Source organism: Hylobates moloch, unplaced genomic scaffold, assembly GCF_009828535.3.
Source record: "Hylobates moloch isolate HMO894 unplaced genomic scaffold, HMol_V3 SCAFFOLD_16, whole genome shotgun sequence".
In the NCBI taxonomy this organism is placed as follows: domain Eukaryota; kingdom Metazoa; phylum Chordata; class Mammalia; order Primates; family Hylobatidae; genus Hylobates; species Hylobates moloch.
Genome location: NW_026652291.1, coordinates 12,826,466 through 12,841,382, shown reverse-complemented (window position 1 = coordinate 12,841,382; position 14,917 = coordinate 12,826,466). Strand labels below are relative to the sequence as shown.

Genomic DNA, 14,917 nt, shown 5'->3' with positions numbered 1-14,917 from the left:
AAATTAGCCAGGTGTGGTGGCGCGCACCTGTAATCCCAGCTACTCGGGAGGCTGAGGCAGGAGAATTGCTTGAACCAGGGAGGCAGAGGTTGCAGTGAGCCCAGATTGTGCCACTGCACTCCAGCCTGGGCAACAGAGCGAGACTTTGTCTCAAAAAAATAAAAGTAAAAAAAAAAAAAAAATAGAAAAATTAACTGGGCATGATGGCATGTGCCTGTAGTCCCAGTTACTCAGGTGGCTGAGGCACAAGAATTGCTTAAATCCAGGAGGCAGAGATTGCAGTGAGCTGAGATTGTGCCACTGCATTCCAGCCTGGGCAACAGAGTGAGACTCCGTCTCAAGAAGGAAAAAGAGAGAGAGACAGAGAGAGAGAGGAGTAAAGTATAGTGTAAGGAGACACATTAGTGAGTTCATGTGGATGGAAGTGAGGTCAGGAGGCTGTTGGGGGGCAGGACCCCAAGGGCCTTGTGAGCCTCTCTATCAACCTGACTTTTCCTGTATGTGAGATGGGGTCGTGCAGGGTTCACGTCCGAGGGTGAGTGACCTCACTCACATGTGAACATCACTCTGGCCGTCACGCCGAGTGGGAGCAGAGAGACTCAGACTCAGTGTGAGGCTATTGTCAGAGCCAAGGTGAGCAGTGAAGGTGGCTGGGACCAGGACAGAGGCAGCACAGATGGGGAGATATGATTGGACTCTGCCGGTTGTGAAGCTGGAGCCACAGGACTGGCTGGAGGCTGGATGCAGGAGTGATAGAGGGGAGGTAGGATGTGGACAAGCATTGTCGTCCCTGGGAGGACACAGCGTCCATCCTGGGGCAGGTACTGGGGAGGAGTTGAGGAGTTCAGTTTGGGACATGTGACACTGGAGATGCTTATTAGACACCAGGTAGGGAGGTCGAGCGGGCTGTTGAGGGCTGAGTCTGCAGTTCTGGGGCTAAAGAGAGATGTCTGGGAACTGTCAGCACAAAAGGAGCCATGAGACTGGATGAGATCATCCGGGTCTGAGGACTGAGCCACAGGCACCATGCAGACCAGGAGGGCATAGAAAGGCATGGGAGGATGATGGAAGGGCATGGAAAACTCCAAGTGGCCCAGAGGAAGCTGTGGTCAGCCCTGCCTTCTAGAGTTGGGGGAGTGTAAGAGCTGAGGCCCAAAGGAGGAGTCAGGGGTGCTAAGCTGTGGAAAGGGTGGTGGAAGGACTTTCCTTCTGGAAAGGGATGACAGCATGGACAAAGGCCGAGAGGTGGGGAACGAGGCTGGAGGATCACAGGCCATTCACACAGGCAGTGAAAGTCAGCCTGAGGGCCGGGCGCGGTGGCTTAAGCCTGTAATCCCAGCACTTTGGGAGGCCGAGGCGGGCGGATCACGAGGTCAGGAGATCGAGACCATCCTGGCTAACATGGTGAAACCCTGTCTCTACTAAAAATACAAAAAATTAGCCGGGCGTGTTGGCGGGCGCCTGTAGTCCCAGCTACTCGGGAGGCTGAGGCAGGAGAATGGCGTGAACCCGGGAGGCGGAGCTTGCAGTGAGCCGAGATCGCGCCACTGCACTCCAGCCTGGGGGACGGAGAAAGACTCCGTCTCAAAAAAAAAAAAAGTCAGCCTGAGGATTTGGCCCAGAGGTGATGGAGCCCCTGAAGGGTGTGTGTGGAGGGCAGAGCAGAGGGGACAAGACAGGGGGACGGCTCAGGAGGCTGCGGCGGGTCAAGGCGGGTACCCGGTGGCCTTCAGCAGAGCAAAGGAGGTAGAGCACAAGCTGGACCTCTGCTGGAAACAGCAGGAATGACTTCAGCCTCAGGGCAGCTGGCTGGCAGGATGCAGACACACCATGGGTCCTGTTAAGGCCAAATCTGCCTCAGGCACCAAGATGTCAAGAGGTGCTAGACTTGGAGTTTGTCCAGGCAGGTGATACGGCAGTGTCACCAGAGCCTGCCATGGGCACGAATGTGTGGGGCAGAGAGGTTTCCAGGCAGTGAGAGGTGGCAGCTGAGCTGAGCCACCAAGGACGGGAAGGGCTGGAGCTACAGAGATGGAGAGAAGGGCCCTCCAGCCTTTGAGCACAGGGTCAGCATCCACAGCAACAGTGCCATTCCAGACACTGCACATGTCAGCCTCATGACTGCAAACCAGACCAGATGGGCTTGGCTATTGTCATGCCCAAGAAGCTCAGAGAGGTTTGGTGACCTGGCCGTGAGGACAGAGCTGGTAGCAGAGCTGGGCTTCAGACCCAGGCAGCCCAGCCCTTTCCCTGAGCTGAGTGCTCTGCCTCTTCTTCCGAGCTCTGCCTGTGTGTGTGGCCAGTCAGATGGTGAAGGAACTTAAACCACATGAAAAGGCCAGACAGGGTGGGGTGTGGTGGCTCACACCTGTAATCCCAGCACTTTGGGAGGCTGAGGAGGGCAGATCACTTGAGATCAGGAGTTCAAGACCAGCCTGGCCAACATGGTGAAACCCCATCTCTACAAAAAATACAAAAATTAGCCAGGTGTGGTGGTGGGCACCTGTAATCCCAGCTACTCAGGAGGCTGAGGCAGAAGAATTGCTTGAAACCCGGGAGGTGGAGGTTACAGTGAGCCAAGATCATACTACTGCACTCCAGCCTGGGCAACAGAACAAGATTCTGTCTCAAAAAAGAAAAGGAAAAAAAAAAAAAAAAGGCCAACAGAACTCCATGGTTAGGGTGCTTCTGGTTTTATTAGGGAGACAAGTCACAAGGAACAATTGGATACAAAACAGTCATGACGTGAGGCTGCTGAGGGCCTGAGTCTGGAGAGGAGGTGCCAGGAAGAGATCCTGCGGCTCTTAGATGTGAAGGGGCCGGGAGGGCGTGGGCACAGCCCTCTCATTTTGCATTTCAGGAAACAGGCCCTGGGAGGGGAAGGGACGTGGCCGAGGTCATGCAGAAGCCCAGGACAGAGGGGAAGTTCAAGTCCCTGCTCCCAGGTCAACCCCCATCTGTGCCCATCTCTGCCTGCGGAGGCTCCAGTGAGGTCGGGAGGTGGGCGTGGAAGGAGGGTCAGGAACGGGGTGAGGGAAGTGAGGGCAGCCCTGTGTTCTGCTGAAGGGGAAGAGGGAGGCAGCAGCAAGGGACCCAGGATGGCCATGGGCCAGCCCCAGGCCTGAGTGGCAGGGAAGGGCTGTCCGGGCCTCTGTTGAGACCTAGCCCCCTGGGAGCATGAGTCCCTCCCTCCTCTCTCAGGGCTAGGGCAGCACAGGTGTCTCCCTTCAGGAACAGGGCTTGGGACGTCCCCTTACTGAGCCCGTAACCAAGACCCATCCGCTGGAGACAGAGGAGGGCCAAAACAACTTCCTAAGAATATGTTTCTCCAGTCACCCAAAGCAACTGGACATCCCCTTAGTATCAAGTAGACATGAGTTCAAGTCCTTGTTCAACCCCCATGAGAGCCTAAGTTGGTCCATCCTCAGAGTGGGCATCAGAGCACATATGCCTCAGAGCAGCTACAAGATCAGAGCGCCAACTCCTGCTCCAAGAGCTGATCGAGAATGCCTCTCAGATAGGACGACATTCGAACAGTGAAGGAACCAGCCATGTGGACGACTGCGAGGCAGATGCGCCACGCAAAGGGAACCGCAGGAGCAAAGGCCGTGGGGCAGGAGCAGGCCTGGCAGTTGGCAGAGCAGCCTGAGTATGGGGAGCAAGCAAAGCAATGAGTGAGAGGTCACAGGGCCCGATCACAGCAGGGCCTCATAGGCCACGAGGAGGCTTTGGCTTTGATTTGATTGCATGGGAGATGGGGGCCACTGGAGGTTTCCAAACAGAAGAATGTTATGATCAAAGATGTCATAACAGGACAACGCCAGCTGCTGTGTTGACAAGAGACTATAAGGGCCAGGGCAAAAGCCGACTGACATAACCCGGGCAAGAGATGATGGTGGTAGCCTGACCAACCCAGGTCAAGGTAGTAGCCATGGAAGTGATAAAAAAGTAAGGTTCTGGATGTACTGTATTTTTGAGACTAGAGTCAAGTGGGTGTGGGAATTGGAAGGGAGATATCAAGAATAATTCCACCCATCATTTACTGGGCATTCAGGCCATCAGCATACAGCTGCCCAGGTTCTACACTGTACAACTCCAGTGTGAGTGACACCCTCTGAAGTTATGTACTCATAGGCAGCCCTGTGAAAGTTTGCTGTCTGCGAGGCCCTGCAAAAATCATCAGGATACAATGCCCAATTAGTATTACTTCCCAGGGGCTCCTGTGCCAGTGCCTTTCCAGTGTGGCTTTCTGTTGAATAAACTGTGCTCTCTCATGTGTCAGAACCACAGCGTATAACTGCTGGGGCTGTGAGTGTCCTTCCAGGGGCCAGGGGTTGGGGATGGCTGTGCTGTTGGGCAACAGAACCAGGTGGCAGGATCCCTGCATCTGGTTTCCTCACCCTCGCTCTCTTGTTTACCTGCAGAAGCAATTGTAGAGTCTGCCCTGTACAAATGTGTCCTGAAGCCCCTGAAGGAAGCCATCAACTCATGCCTGCATGAGATCCACAGCAAGGACGGTTCGCTGCAGCAGCTCAAGGAGAACCAGTTAGTGATCCTGGCCACCACCACCACTGACCTAGGTGTGACCACCAGCGTGCCGGAGGTGCCCATGATGGAGAAGATCCTGCAGAAGTTCTCCAGCATGCACAAGGCCTACTCACCTGAGAAGAAGATCTCCATCCTGCTCAAGACCTGCAAACTCATCTACGACTCCATGGCCCTCGGCAACCCAGGTCAGCGGGCAGCCGGGAGGGGTCTGGGTGAGGAGCTCTCTTTGTATGGGTCCATGACCCCACCCTGATGAGGACTCCAGAGCCCTTGGAAGGCCCCAGACTTTCCAGATTCAGATCCCCCTTGGGGAGGAACTGGGTGTGGGTGGGGTGTAATTCCTGGGCCCTCTTGGAGTTACCTGGGGACTGGGAGGAGAGCCGTGATTGGCTGCTGCCCTGGAGGCAAGCAAGGAAGCCAGCCCACACCTTAACTTTGCATGAACTAGGAAAAGCACTGTGTTAGTTTGCTAGGGCTGCTGAAACAATACCACAAGCTGAGTGGCTTAGCCAGCAGAAATATATTGTCTCACAGTTTTGGAGGCTGGAAGGTTCAAGATCAAGGTGTGGGCATAGCTGTGCTCCTTCTAAAGACACCAGGGAAGGTTCTTTTCCTTCCGAGCTTCTTGTAGTTCCTTGGCTTGTGGCCACAGAACTCTGATCTTCACATGGCTTGCTTCCTGTGTGCCTGTCTGTGTCCCAATTTCCTCTTTTTGTAAGAACGCCAGTCAGACTGGATTAGGGGCCCACCCTACTCCAGTATGCCTTCATCTCAGCTAATTACAGCTGCAACAACCCTATTTCCAAATAAGGTTAAGGGTTAAGACTTCAACATATAAATTTTGAGGAGACACAATTCAACCCCTAACAGGTGCCTTAAACAATTAGCATTGATTTGACGTGTAAGTCCACGGGGCATGGACAACAATCTGATCTGGATCAGGTGTGCCTGAGCTTGGGCGGGCTTACTCATGGATCTGTGGTCAGAGGTGGGCCAGTTGTAGGTCAGATAGTCTGGGATGGCCTTGCCCACATGCTGGGTAGTTGGTTGGCTGTTAGCCTTGCCCACATGCTCAGTGGTTGGTTGGCTGTTAGCTGGTCTGGGATGGCCTTGCTCATGTGCTGAGTGGTTGATGAACTGTTGGCTGGTCTGGGATGGGGATGACTGAGCTACGAGTTTCTCATCCTCCAGCAGGTTAGCACAGGCGTGTGCCCATGGCAGTAGCTGGGGCCCAAGAGAACAAGCAAAGCCTGCAAGGCCCATTGAGGCCTGGCCCTGAACTGGCATGATGTCGCTCTGACGCCTTTCATTGACTTGTTTAGGCACAAGAGACCATCCCAGACTCAAGGAGTGAGGAACATTTCCCATCTTGATGGAAGGAGTACAAAGGCACATTATAAAGGGTGTGGATGTGGGAGGGGAATCAGTGGGACTGTTTGTAATCATTTGACTGCAGTCCTCCAGGCAGACAAGAACAGGCATCACTGCACGAAGGAGCACAGCTCAGTGAAGAGAATGCTGGCAGGATTCATCCCTTCAGCTGGTGCCCTTGTGCAGTGAGCAAACTGTGTACCTGGACACGGCTGCCATGGCAACAGAGAGTGGATGGATAGGCGCCTTTGTAGACTTACAGACGTGGGTTCAAATTCCTGGTCTGTCACTTCCTACCTATTTAACCTTGAATGATGTACTTAACTTCTTACAGCCCAATTTCCTCACCTGAGGAAGCTGCTTTACAGAGAGGGTAAAATACCCTAAGACCCCTAATGTTCGGAAGCCATACTCAGTCACTTGTGAGTATTAGAAACAATGTATGTAAAATGGTGGCCTCCATGCACAGCAGCTGGCAGGCTCAACAAATGTGACTGTGTTAAGAGAGGGATTCTCTTCATCTCCCCTGGAGAAGGGCAGGCCAGTTTGGCCATAGAACAACAGAAAGCAATTGTGGGTATGATTGGGGTATGGTGCCAGATCCCCTCACCTGAGAAACCTTTCCTCTCAGATCTGGTACAGGCCACAGTCCCAGGTTGGAGTCACATTTTTATGGTAAACTGATTTGTGTCCTGCGACCATGTGTTAGAACTGTGCTCCCCAGGCCAGGTGCGGTGGCTCACGCCTATAATCCCAGCACTTTGGGAGGCTGAGGTGGGCGGATCACAAGGTCAGGAATTTGAGACCAGCCTGGCTGACATGGTGAAACCCTGTCTCTACTAAAAATACAAAAATTAGCTGAGTGTGGTGACGGGTGCCTGTAATCCCAGCTACTCAGGAGGCTGAAGCAGGAGAATCACTTGAACCCGGGAGGCAGAGGTTGCAGTGAGCCGAGATCATGCCATAGCATTCCAGCCTGGGTGACAGAGCGAGACTCCATCTCACACACACACACACACACACACACACACACACACACACAAAATAGAACTGTGCTCCCCAAAAGCAGACACCACGCCAAGGCGAACTCCGTATTAACACTTTATCCTGATGTTGGAGATATGATGGGAAGAGAGGGTTGTAGTAGAAGCAGGATGTAGTGAAGGGTTTGTTTTCACAGAGCGGGCATTAGGCTCAGAGGTCGGGTGTCTTGTGCAGCCTGGAGCCCAGAGAACAAGCCCAGGATGTAAACTCCACAACTGAGTAACCTCCAGGAAAAATCCCCAAAGAAGTACGTGGGGGACAGGGGGCAGCCTGCAGAGCCCAGAGCTCTCGGCGAGTTTGACCCGGTCAGCCCCAGAGGGCTGGGACCCAGGGAAAGAGTCGAGTATGCCCTGCCAGACGACATGAGGCAGAGGGTTAAGACGCCCTCATGGCCTGGCAAAGGGTGTCTGAGAATGAGAGGGGCCTTCTCAAGCCTTCTCGGAGAGAGGCAGTCCTGGCTCTCTCCGCAGCAGCAGGGGTCGGTGGGGGAGGCAAGCTCAGAGGTGTCCTACACGGCATGCAGGGAAGCAGCAGTCAGACTGGATCAAGGCAGAAAGGAGACAGAGCCCCGGGGGACCCTTTGCTTGGAACAGCCTCGGGGAGAGCAGGCAGGCTGGCCCCGGGACCCTGGGGGGATCATGGAAGAGCAAGGTCCAGGCTTCCTTGCCGTCTCTGCCGCTTCTCGGCTTGTGGCTGTGTTCAGATGACTTAGGTGCTCAGCCTCAGTTTCCTCTTGTGTTCAATAGGCACAGCCACAACCACCTTGCAGGCCTGTCTTGAAGCTTAGAGGAGTCTGAAGTTTGCATGTGGCCCAGCAGTTGGCACTTAGTCACAATAGCTGTTGATTGGTTTCAATGCTGAATTTCTAATTAGGGAAATCATTTCCCCTGGATTTGCTGGGCTTGGTGGTAAAGTCAGAGCCAGGGGTTTTATAGACCCTGAGACATGATCAGGGAGACAGGCTGGAAGGGGCAATTCCATTCTCGATGAGTCCCAGTTTATCCAGAAACCTCTAGCTTCCTGGAATTCTTTTTAAAACCCCATGACTGAGCAGCAACATTCAAACACCATGATTTTTTTTTTTTTTTCACACAGGGTCTTTTTCTGTCATTCAGGCTTAAGTACAGTGGCACCACCCCCCCAGGCTCAGGCAATACTCCCACCTCAGCCTCCTGAGTAGCTGGGACTACAGCCATGCACCACCACACCCGGCTAATTTTTGTATTTTTTGTAGAGATGGGGTTTCACCATGTTGCCCAGGCTGGTCTCAAACTCCTGAGCTCAAGCAATTTGCCCACCTCGGCCTCCCAAAGTGCTGAGATTACAGGTGTGAGCCACCACACCCAGCCTAACTTTTTTAAATTGACAGATAAAATTATATGTATTTATTGTGTACAACATGATGCTTTCAAGTATATCTACATTGTGGAATGACTAAAGCTAGCTAATTAACATAGGCATCACCTCACATAGTTATCATCCTTGTAGTGAGAGTCAAACACCGTGATTTTTGCTAACAATGAATTCGCTTTCTAAAGACTTACCAGAGAGCAGGGATTCAAGGAAGGAATGGCTAATTTTGAGTAGGGAGGAGGAGCAAGAAAGGCAGCTGCTGGAAAGGGCATGGCTGGTGCTGCATGTGGTTGAATGGAACAGAACCAGGTGCTTGCTGCTTTCCATCCTCAGCAGGCGAGAGGGAGGGAGGCCGGAATCTCTGCAGATCCAGAAGCCAGGCCCAGTCGGGGAGACTCTGAGACATGAAGGTCGGGACAGGGTCTCCCCCCAGAAACCAATGGGTTTCTTATCAAGGAACAAAAAGAATGTTTCCCTCCCACTACTGGTTGAGCACTGAACTGGGAGCAGCATGACTCCCAATTTCATCTCTGAACCGGGCAGGCCAGGGCTGCTCCATTCGGAGCCTCAGCATCTTCACCTGGGTGGAATTAGGTTCTGCTCAAATGGGTTTGGGATTTGTCAACCCCAAATCCAAAGCGCAGAGGATTTGGGGTTCATCCACGGTCCTGGTTTTGAACCCCAGCTTCGGTGCTATAGCCTTGGACATTAATCTCCCTGTACCTTTGTTTGTGTACAAAATGAGGGCGGAACACTGGTCATGTTGCAATGCAGGGGCTGGGACAGCACATGGGACAGCCTAGGTGCTCAAGGAGTTACTTCCTGAGCCTCAGTTTTCCCACTCTTTAAATGGGGCTAGGAACACCTCTCTCTGGGCTATTGTGAGGATCAGTGTTTATGAATGAGTGTTTAGATGTTAGGATGCAGGAACAGCTGCCTTCCAGCCACGTTCCCAAAAATACAGAAGCTAAACTCAGTGGTTTTCAAGATGGATTCCCCGAGGCACCCCAGGGGCCACCAAAGCATCAAAAGACAAGCTGGGCCCCAAGCCAGCTCCACCCCAGACAACCAACCCTGCTTGTACCTGTTTTACACTTGGGGTTCTGCATGGGATTTTGTTTCAAATAAAGAGTTCTATTTTTTTAACGTTTCATTTGGAAATAATTTCAAACTTCAAAAACTCTAAGAATAGAAACAGTACATAGAAACAGGAACACCTGAAGACCCTTTGTGAATTGTTAACATCCGACCCCCTCCGCTTCATCATTTTCTTTTCTTTCTTTGTTTTTTTTTTTTTTTTTTTTTTTTTTTTTTTTTGAGAGGGAGTCTCGCTCTGTCGCCCAGGCTGGAGTGCAGTGGAGCAATCTCGGCTCACTGCAAGCTCCGCCTCCTGGGGGTCACACCATTCTCTTGCCTCAGCCTCCCGAGTAGCTGGGACTACAGGTGCCCACCACCACACCCGGCTAATTTTTTTTCGTTTTTTTAGTAGAGACGGGGTTTCACCACGTTAGCCAGGATGGTCTTGATCTCTTGACCTCATGATCCACCCGCCTCGGCCTCCCAAACTGCTGGGATTACAAGCCTGAGCCACTGCGCCCGGACTCTTTGTCTTTAATGATGTTGATGTTTTTGAGGGATACTGGTTTTTTCCCCCACCCCCAGCTTTTCTTAATGAAAGTTCCTCATTTTGTGTTTGTCAGATGTTTCCTGATGATCAGATTGAGGTTATGCAGTCTTAGCCAGATCCCAACTGACTTCAATTCTGACTTTGATGTTCAGCAGTTTTAGAACGAGGTCCCAGGCATTCAATCACACCTCCCCCTGGCAGGTGATCCAGGCAGCTGTGTAGTTTATGGCCTTGCTACCCGAGGTGCGGTCTGCAGCCCAGCAGCTCTTCGTTGAACCCTGGGAGCTGTGAGTGACCCCACAGGGAGGCAGACTCTAGCCCGAGCCCCGCCTACCTCCACCACTGACCTACTTCCTCCACCACTGACTGCTTTAAACAGAAAACAGCCCTCCCTGTCCACCACTCCTGACTTCCACCGTGCCTAGCCCTGCCTCTAGTCTTCCCAGCCCCCTCACCTCCAGGGAAGATGCCTCACCCACCTCCCTCATTGCTATGATGCAGGCAACAGTAGCTTGATGTGGTACCTTCATGGCCCGCTTGAAAGGGGAATAAAATGGGGGGGCTGCTAGCAAGACCTGTTGGAACAGTGAGGAAAGGGGTAAGCATGGAGACACAAGATCTAGGTTAACTGGCCATGCTATCTTCTCCAGAAAGATAGGGCCAGGATTAAAGCTAGTATCAGTGCACTCTAAAGCCTGTGCTTCTATCACCTTGCCAGTGGCCGGCCTGGGAATGGACCCCAAGTTTCAGAATCCTGGTCGAGTGCGTTTTCTCCTATCACAAGTTTAGGGTCCTGGGTTAGGCAAATTGGGGAGTTCACTTAAGCAAATGGCTTTGGATAAACTGGCCCTCCATCCTGGAATCAGGAGCAGACCAGATTCTTCATGGACTTCATGAGGCTTGGTGAGAGCAGCCAGAACTTCTAGATTCATCTCTTGTATTACTTTGACAAAGAAGTCATTCCCACGTTTTTGATGTCTAAGACTAGTCATTCAGAGCCGGTCCTGCTGCTGGTGAGAAACAGATTCAAGCCCAAGAAACCCTCCTCAAGATGGGAGGGGGAGAAAGAGGGTAGGGGTGCAGTTCGGGAACCTTCTAATGTGAATGCCGAGCAGGAGGCATCCCAGAGGGTACTGACGGCCAGAGGCTGCCTTTTCAGCTCCTTGAGTAGTCTGTGTAAACACCCTGATACCACCCACATGAGCTTCTGGAAACAGGGCCTGGCTCCTAACCCCAGGGCGATGGAGCACACTAATGACCAGGTGGTGGGATGTGGGGGCCAACCGGGTGGTGATAGAGTCCCAGCTCCCTTGCCATCCACTTCCCTGGCAGAGACCACAAAGTCAAGAGTCCACAGCTGGTTCAGGCAGGGGCAGCCACAGAGGAATTGGATGGGAGGAGGGCTCTTGATGGGGACCCCAGGGGTATGGAATAATGGGCCTTGTGACATTGACTGGGGGTAGAGAGGACAGGGAGGGAGGTCAGGCTGTTGATATTTTTTAATCTGTGTTTAAAAAAATTAAACTGGGCTAGGCGCAGTGGCTCACACCTGTAATCCCAGCATTTTGGGAGGCAGGTGGATCATGAGGTCAGGAGTTCAAGACCAGCCTGACCAACATGGTGAAACCCGGTCTCTACTAAAAATACAAAAATTATCCGGGCATGGTGGTGAGCACCTGTAATCCCAGCTACTCAGGAGGCTGAGGCAGGAGAATCGCTTGAACCCGGGAGGCGGAGGTTGCAGTGAGCCGAGATCGCACCATCGCACTCCAGCCTGGGTGACAGAGCAAGACTCCATCTCAAAAAAAAAAAAAAAAAAAAAATTAAACTGATTTTTGATGATCAAAGTCACTTATGTTTATAGTTGCAAATGGATCAATAGTATGTTGGTGAATTTCTTTCTCGTCTTTTTGAAATAACTACAGATAGAGAGATAGATAATTGGTTAAGGAAACATTTGCTGCTATAAACATTTGCTGCTATTTGATGCTGGATAAGCCTTCTCATCTCTAACTCAATAGAAGTGTATTTCTCACTCATATAAGTCCAATTGCATGGAGGAGGGTTGGAGGTGGAGGGCCATGCTGCATGTGGTCATTCAGGGATCCATGCATAAGAAGACTTCCTAGGTCTCCCTAGGGATTGACATCCAGGTGACAGAAGGGGGGGGCATCTGAAAGAAAGCTTTCCTTCTCCAAAAGGTTGTGACTCACAACCTTGCTTTTTTACCCCACAACACAAATGGAGTGCAGGCCCCTGAAGATGTCATGTTCTGAGGCTTATAGGACAAACTCCCCTCCTGTCTTTCATAATAATTGTGTCTAGCATTTACTAGTCCTTGCTAATCACCTTCCATCTGTCTTGTCATGTCATCCTCACAACCACTCCAGGGGATGTGGACACTGTGATTATCCCCATTTTACAGCTGAGGAAACTAAGGCTCAGTGAAGTAGCATGCCTAGGGTCACACCTGATGAGCAGGTGAGTGGTTGACCTGAGACTTGAACCCGGGTCCTTTGCTGAAACCCAGGACCCTCCAGCCTCTCCAGCCTGCCTCCCCAGGGCATCCTGAGGTCAGAGATGACCTCAGAAAAGACAGACACAATGGTCATGGCTGAGTTTTGCATGCCTCCAACCTCATGCCTTTTCAAGCCAGAGTGGGACTTCGTGGCTTCAGACCTCAGAGCCCACAGCCTGCGTAGCTGACTGGCTTGTGGGCTGAGCTCTCTGAAGAGGAACCCAGGGAGCTGGAGTGTTTTCCTCAGGGACACAGTGTAGCTCAGAGCAGAACTGAGACTTAACCAGCATCTGTGCAAAGTGCAAGCAACCAAACAGGATAGCTTCAAGGAGCTCAGTGGGTGAGAGGGGCTGGGTTCTAATCTCATGACAGCCACAGACTTTACAAGTGACCTCCAGCCAACCATTTCTCTGCCGAGGCTTCATTTCTTTCATCTGTGCAGCTGAAAGTTCAGACTAGATCAGTAGTTTTCAAACTATTTCCAGGAAACTCTCTAGGGGCCACAGACATAGCTGGGGGCCACCGTGGGAACAGTGGAGGGGCATAGTTGAAAGGAGATGAGCAGGCCAGCTCTGCTGCCCCACCCTGAGAAGCTGAACTGTGCATAAGGTCCCCATTACCAAAGGCTTCCATTGCAAACACAGATTTGAAGTCTACTGTTCTAAATGGCCTCTACTTCCTGCTGTCATACGTTTTTATCAAATAAATTCATTCATTCAACAGTTCAACAATTTTTTTTTTTTTTTTTTGAGACGGAGTCTCGCTGTCGCCCAGGCTGGAGAGTGCAGTGGCGCGATCTCGGCTCACTGCAGGCTCCGCCCCCCGGGGTTCATGCCATTCTCCTGCCTCAGCCTCCTGAGTAGCTGGGACTACAGGCGCCCGCCACCTTGCCCGGCTAATTTTTTGTATTTTTAGTAGAGACGGGGTTTCACCGTGTTAGCCAGGATGGTCTTGATCTCCTGACCTCATGATCCGCCCGCCTCGGCCTCCCAAAGTGCTGGGATTACAGGGGTGAGCCACCACGCCCGGCCTTTCAACAAATTTTTGACAATGCAGATGTTAAGAGCAAAACCCAGAAGACCCAGCCCATGTTTTTAGGATGTTCACAATTCAAGCTAAAAACAAGCATTAAATAAGCAAGCATCTTGCAGTGTGATAACTGATATTCATTCATGCTTTTAGCAAATACTTTTATTAAACACCTTCTATAGACCAGGTACCGTTGAGGTGTCAGATATAAACACTGAACAAGGTAAGGTACCTGCCCGAGTAAAACTTTCATTCGAGGAGGGAAGATAGACAATAACAAGTAAACAGAAATGCAAAATATATCCTCCAAGGTGAAACGTGCAACTGGGGTGGATAAAGCAGGGTAGGGGGTCTGAGGAGTGTTGGAGGAGTTTGCTGTCCTGGGACTGGGTGGTCAAGGAAGGCCTCTCTGAGTTAACGTGTGATATTGACTTTCCCATTCTGCAATGCCAGGACTGGGGAGAGCCATTACAAGGGCATCGGCCCTAGCTAAGGAGGTCTTCAAGGAAGACTTCCGGGAGGAAAAAAGTGGCTTTAAGTGGGAATCGTGGTGGAAAGCGAGGGCCAGGGCAGGGCACAGTCATGAGCCTCCTGCTGCCCCAGGGTTGCAGCATCAGCCACTGGCTTTCAGTAAGAGCCCAGTCAATAAGGGGGTGAGGTGGGGAGTAGTTTTGATAAGATGTTCAATCCTTTCCTCTCCAACAAAGTCTGCAAACTGTGGCCCTCCCAGCCAACTCTGGCCTACCACCTGATTTTGCAAATAGTTTTATGGAACACAACCCGTATCCATACTCAGCATCTAGGGCTGCTTATGTTCTAAGGGCTGAGTTGAATAGTTAGGACAGAGACCGTGTGGCCCATGAAACTAAAAATATTTACTTTCTGGCCTTTTACAGAAAAAAACTTGCTAGCCCCTCTTTTGGACAATGCTTCCTCACCCTGTCACCCAGGCTAGAGTGCAGTGGCACAGTCATAGCTCACTGCAGCCTCAACCTCCCGAGCTCAAGCAGTCCTCCTACCTCAGCCTCCAGAGTGGCAGGGACTACAGATGCATGCCACCAGACCCAGCTGATTTTTTTTTTTTTTTTTTTTCGTAGAGACAAAGTCTCACTATGTTGCCCAGGCTAGAATTAGGGCCTTTCTAATCTTCACTGTCTGTGTGACCCAGCTGAGCACCCCTTCAGCTCATTTTGATCTTAAAGAGAGCTTTCCTTCTCCAAAATCTCCCAGCGGATGAAATATGCATAAAACCCCAGCCAGCTTTTTGAAATGTGATCAGCTACCTACAGATGGCAAACAGATGTGACTTGGCAAAAAAGAAAGCAGAAATCACCAGGAAGTGGAGGCTGCAGCCAGCAGGGCATTTGGATGCGCGGCCAAATGGACGTGATCTCTGGTCCACCCAAGACAGATGTTCAGCTCACAGG

The 14,917-nt window shown here is 51.6% G+C and overlaps 1 protein-coding gene across 5 annotated transcripts in view; it reads left to right on the top strand.

The window, feature by feature from the left end:
- Window positions 1-14,917, top strand: part of RIN3 (Ras and Rab interactor 3) — a 168,895-nt gene that overhangs the window by 135,642 nt on the left and 18,336 nt on the right. For all 5 annotated transcript variants that reach the window (XM_032134717.2, XM_058429493.1, XM_032134718.2 and 2 more), the window contains one exon: window positions 4,425-4,733. In XM_032134717.2, the coding sequence (XP_031990608.1) occupies window positions 4,425-4,733 (309 nt within the window). The remainder of the gene's footprint in view (window positions 1-4,424; window positions 4,734-14,917) is intronic.